At 64.0% G+C, this 5,430-nt stretch overlaps 1 protein-coding gene across 2 annotated transcripts; it reads right to left on the reverse strand.

Moving 5' to 3' along the window:
• Positions 1 to 7: 7 nt before the first annotated feature.
• On the reverse strand, positions 8 to 4,936 carry LOC113202097 (tyrosine 3-monooxygenase; the record flags this gene model as incomplete). Of its 2 annotated transcripts, XM_052271042.1 has the most annotated exon segments (6): positions 8 to 604; positions 1,204 to 1,877; positions 2,020 to 2,165; positions 3,634 to 3,708; positions 4,482 to 4,601; positions 4,825 to 4,936. In XM_052271042.1, coding segments are annotated over 6 exon segments (1,653 nt in total), but the record flags the coding sequence as incomplete, so codon positions are not given.
• Positions 4,937 to 5,430: the final 494 nt, after the last annotated feature.

The raw sequence follows: 5,430 nt of genomic DNA on the forward strand, positions 1-5,430 counted from the left end.
ATGATAATAATAGTTCAAGTCGAGAAAGAAAGCGATAAATTAAAGGATGAGATGAGAGAGAGGTGGTGGGGTGCGAGCCTAGAAGCCCGCCTTGATCTTGTTGACGGCGTTCGTGAGGTGCATCATCTCGAGGTGCAGCTGGCTGAGCAGGCCCTCGAGGCCCTCCACGCTGTCGAGCACCTCGACGCGCTGCGTGTGCGGGTTGAAGCGCACCTCGTACGGCCTGCTCATGGTGGACACCCACTTGCGGAACTTCTGCTTGGCGTCCTCGAAGCTCTCGGCGACGTAGTAGATGGGCTGGTACTCCTGGTCCTGGTAGGGCTGCAGGGCCGTGCTGGCGGGCTCGAAGGGTCGGTGCTCGGGCTTGTCGCTCACGGCGTGCAGAAGCTCACCGTAGGCCGACAGCAGGCCCGCGCCGTACGCCTTGACGACGCCCTTCTCCTTGCACAGACCGAACTCCACCGTGAACCAGTAGACGGTGGACAGCTTCTCGATCTCGGCGTCGGACGCGCCCAGCGACGCCAGACCGATCTCCTGGGAGAACTGGGCGAAGCTGGGGTCGGCGAGCAGGGGCATGTGTCCAATCAGCTCGTGGATGCAGTCCCTGTGGGCAGAAAAGAAGGACAGCTTTTAAAACGCTGTGCGCAGGACACTAAACGGTACGTATCGAATTCGGAAATGAATTCTCTGACATTGATGCTTCACTTGTCCACACAATGTCTTTTAGAGACGGCACTGAATTTATTAGCGAAATGGCGACATCGGCCCAACATTGCCACCTCTTCCCCCGCCTCCCCTCCCCGCTGCCATCACGATCCAATACGTACATAACTCAATTCAGTCGAGTGGAAGTCGCTAGAGGATTGGGGAGGGCGGCAGGGGAGGCGGGAGGGGCACTGAGTGAAGGTGGGCATGCGGTGGTGGGAGGGGAAGACGGGAGGCGGAGGGGGAGGGGAGGCCCGGCCGATGAGGCGGGGACGAAGTCACTCTCTGATCGCCTTATTCAATTACGTGTACGGGGATGGGGAGAGGAGGAAAAGTAGCTCGAAGGAGCTGCTATCATTCCCCAAGAAGATGAAATTAAAAATAGGAGTCGCGGAGTGACTCTGTCGAGTGGGGGCCAGCAGCGCAGGTCATTGCGCCCCGATGATGGAATTATGCAAAGCGAGGAATATAAAAAGCAATAATAAAAAAGGTACTCACGGCTCGGGTGTGTGGAAGGGCGAGGTGGGGTGGCGCACGTACTGCGTGCTCTGGAACACGCGGAAGGCGAGGGAGGCGAGGAAGTCGCGCGCGGTCAGCAGGCCGGCGGCGGGCCGCAGCGTGAAGCCCGTGTGGCGCTGCAGGAAGTCGGACATGTCCTTGAGCTGGGGAATGGCGCCCTCGCGGAAGATGCCCTCATCCTGGAGCAGCTGGAAGACGCGGTTGTACTCGGCGCAGGCGTGCTTGGGCAGCAGGTCGACGACGGTGCGGAACACGGAGGTCCAGGTGGAGATCTCGTCCTCGTTGTACTCGATGTGCGGGATGGGGTCGCCGTACTTGTAGCTGAAGGCGATCTCGGCGATCTTCTTGCGGCGCTCGCGGTACGCCTTGTCGGCGAAGCCCGGGTGGTTCATGTCGAGCTCGGGCTCGTACTTGGTCATGAGGTGGTTGCAGTTGTCCAGGTCGCGGGCGTGGCGCGGGAACCAGGCCTCCTTGGCGTCCACCTTGTTCTCGCTGAGCAGGGTGACGCCGGCGAGCGCGCCCGACTGGCGCAGCGAGCGCAGCAGCTGCAGCAGCGCGGTGCGCGCCATGTCGAGGGTGACGAGGATGTCGAGCTGGCAGCCGGGGGTCTTGGAGGGCCGCGACTCGAGCTGGACCACCGTCCCCTTGAGGTTCTGCAACGACCGGACCGCACTCATTAGCGCTGCTATCGCGTGACCGGGCCGGGCCTCGGGCGGGCCGGGCGGAAGAGCCGGAAGGAAGGAAGTGGAGGACCTCGATGTGCCGGGCCGAGCCGGGCCGGGCCATCGTACTCACCTCCACGGTCTTGAGGATGCGGGACAGCGAGCCGCCGCTCTCCCTGATGCGCAGCACGAGTGACGCGCGCTGCACCGCGTTCTCGGCATCCTTGTTCTCGGCGGCGGCATTGGCCAGGAACACCTCCTCCTCGGTCAGTCCGGAGTCTGCGGAGAGAGGAAACGGGGTGGTCAGCATCTCGTCTCGCGTCATCCGGTGCACTGGAGTGCGCTGCGCCAGCGTCAGCCAGCGCCAGCCAGCGCCAGCCGAGGCTGTGAGCCTGCACAGCCCGCCTGCCCAGGCTCGCTGGCCTACGTGACCGGCCGCCGCGGGCCCCCGCCCCGCCCCGCCCCTCCCGACCTTGATTTACGCGAACAAGACTACTACTTCTACTCCTGCAGTGGCGTAGCTCGGCCAGCGCGGCAAGGCGAGGCACCTTGATCTTGGTACTCATTTCGTCGCGGGGCTCGCGGCCCTGAGCCGTACAGGTGCTCCACGCGCCCCTCCTCGCGCTTCCGCGATGCGCCGGACAGGGCGTGGCGGGGCGTGGCGGGGCGTGGCGGGCGGTCGGGCGCGGCATCGAGTGGAACTGCCGGGGACGAGCCCCGCACCCCTTGGAGCGACTAATTGCCCCTTCCTACCCCCGACCCCCACTAGAGAGCCCCCTAATTAGAGAGACCCCCCACCCCCAGCTTCCCTCTCTGCCGGGGCAGTGTTCCCGTCGGCGCGGAACCTTGATCCCACATCCGATCCCGCTGCCGCGCTCCTTTCAGCGCGGAATATAGTTGAAAAAGAGAACGAAATGGCGGGGCGCTTTGTCTTTTCACCGCCAGCAGCAGCCCGGCCGCTGGCTTTGTGTCGAGGCAAGTCCGTGGGGCTCCGTCGTCCCGCTCCAGCCCACAGCCGCACCTCCAGGCCGCCGCCGGGCCAGCGCCACCCCCGGCGCGCGGGGCGCGGACGGGCGCTAGAGAGAGAGAGGGGCGGAAGGAAGTGGTTAGGGCGCCGGGCGAGCCCCGCGGCGGCGGCGGCCCGCCCCCAGCCCCCGCCCACCCTCGCCGTCGTCGACGTACAAAAGCCCTGTGGTGGCCGACTGCACGAGTGCCCTGCCTGCCCTGGCCTCTGCTCTGGACCCTCAGCGGAAAGCCAGCGCGGGGGACAACTTTTAAAAGTCGCGCCCACACCACCGCACAATGGTCAACCCACCCACTACCCGGCCGACGCCGCCCGGCACTTTGACGAGTGAATTTACTGGCCGCAACCCCGCCCCACCCTGCCACACGGCGCGCGAAAGAGAAGGATGGTGCCCCCGGGCCGCGGGGCCGTCGAACCCGCCCGCCGCCGGCAGCACACACCACACACACTCCTCTTAATCCGCGCGTCAAGATCGCCGCGGGTCGGACTGGCCACAGGACGAGTTCCGGAAGCAGAAAACAACGCGACGGGCGTGGGAACCGTGCCGCGTCCCCTACAAGGCGAGGGAGGCAATAATCCTGGCGGGCCGCGAGGCGTGGCGCCGCCGCGCTACTGCGTCGCGTGCCGGCTGACCGCCGAGGCGCCGCCGGAGGAGGAGAAGAAGGGGGAGGGGGAGGAGGAGGAGGCCTTGTAGGCGCGGCTCCGCGATCTACTACTACTCACCATCATCGTCGAGTGTCGTCTGCTGCTCGTCGTCGTCGTCGCTCTCGTCGGAAAAGACGGTCTGCTGTTCGTCCTCTACTCATGCCGAAAAGAAAACAAAAGAGAACGGAACGTTCTACGATCAGCTACAAGCGATGACTACTGTACAAGCAGCGCTACTGATACACACACAAAACAAACTTTTGGACATGCAATCTTCTCTGTCGCCATCTCGGGCCCGCGCGGTCCCCCGGCAAGAATGCACTACTAACTGGAATGCAACGGCCGGCTCCAAATCAGGAGCTGTGGTCTCCCCCCCAGTGTCCGTCCGCTCGTCGCCTTGAGCACCGCGGAGCACCGCCGCAACTCTGACGTCAGCGGCCTGCGGCCTGGCCTGCCTCGCATGAGCTCCCGCCCAGACCATTAAATCAGTCATCCCATCGAATCATTAAAATTACTCCCGTATAAAACAGGATCTGATCGGCGCGTTGCCGCCGCGGCGAGGCTTCCGCCCGCCGGCCCGCCGACCCGCCGCGGCCCGCCTACCCCACAGCTAGTGCCCCTGCCCCGCGCGGCGCGGCGCGGAGCTCCGGAGCGGCGGACCGAAACAGCCACTTGGGTTGTGCGAGGTCGCGGACCGCACATCGCCCGCCGCGCCGCGCGTCCGACTGTGAGCGGAGACGTTACGCAAGACGGGCGGGACGGAGTTTACCGGCGCAGCCCCAAGCATTCGGCTTTGCGGCTGGTCTTCGGCACCCCCTACAACCCCTTACAACTTTGTTTCCAATGATCCCTTTAGCTCCACGAGATGGCGACTGTGCTTGATTTGCATACAAAAACAAAACAAAAAGCAGATATCTAATTCTTACCGTTAGTCTCGTGTTCGTCGTCGATGGAGCGCGAGCAATCTTCGACCTCTTCGCCGTCGGAGCCAATCTGTGTGGTGAGCGAGTAGCAATAGTCGCAGGGGGCGTCGGCGTCTCTGCAGTCTAAACAAAGCGACAAGCATGCTGTAAACTACATCTACACATTTTAAAAAGCGCGCCAAACTACAGCATTCTAAGGAGTTGAATTGACTCTACGATCATTATGCGAAAAAAAAACAGCTAAATACTGCAAAAACTAATACTGCGAATCAAATACTCTATTCTATTCCTTCTCGCTACGAAATAAAACAAACTACTGCAGTGGAGATGATGCCTTAATCCTTACCGTTGCAGCGCTGGCGAGCCTCCTCGAGCACGCTCTGTTTGGTCTGCCTCACCACGAGGGACTCGAAGCGCGCGTCGTCCACCAGGGAGCGGCGGCGCGACGGGTACCCGTTCTGCAACAATGAGACAGACATCCAGGTTAGCGTCCTGCAGTTGCGCGTCCTCGAGGCGCGGGGGGCCCGTCCCGGCCGCGGCCGGCGGCGCCGCCGCGGGGGAGCGTTGGCCGAGGGGCGGGGCCCGGCGTGCCGCGGCGCGTGGCCGAGGGGCGGGGCCGGTGGGGCCCCGGGGGGACCCGAGGGGGACCCGAGGGGGCCGCGGGAGGCGCGACGCTCCTGGACGTGGTCTGGTCGCCCTTGAGGCGCCACTACATTCCTGTATCATCACCTCCGCGCACGGCTGCTAATTTTCCAGCGGCCTTCAACCTATCAAACGCATGCGCTCCAGAACTGCCTGGCTGCCGAGCCCCCGCCGCCCGCACCGCGCAGCGTACCAGGACGCGTCGGAGGGGCTGCCTACCCGCACGGCTGCATCAGCGAGACGAGTCCTCCGCCCCCCCTCCCCCTCCGGCCCGCTGTGTACGGGGATGATCGCGCGCTTCAGATTAGAC

The sequence above is a fragment of the Frankliniella occidentalis genome, unplaced genomic scaffold (assembly GCF_000697945.3).
Source record: "Frankliniella occidentalis isolate FOCC.00 unplaced genomic scaffold, Focc_3.1 Scaffold147, whole genome shotgun sequence".
Taxonomy (NCBI): domain Eukaryota; kingdom Metazoa; phylum Arthropoda; class Insecta; order Thysanoptera; family Thripidae; genus Frankliniella; species Frankliniella occidentalis.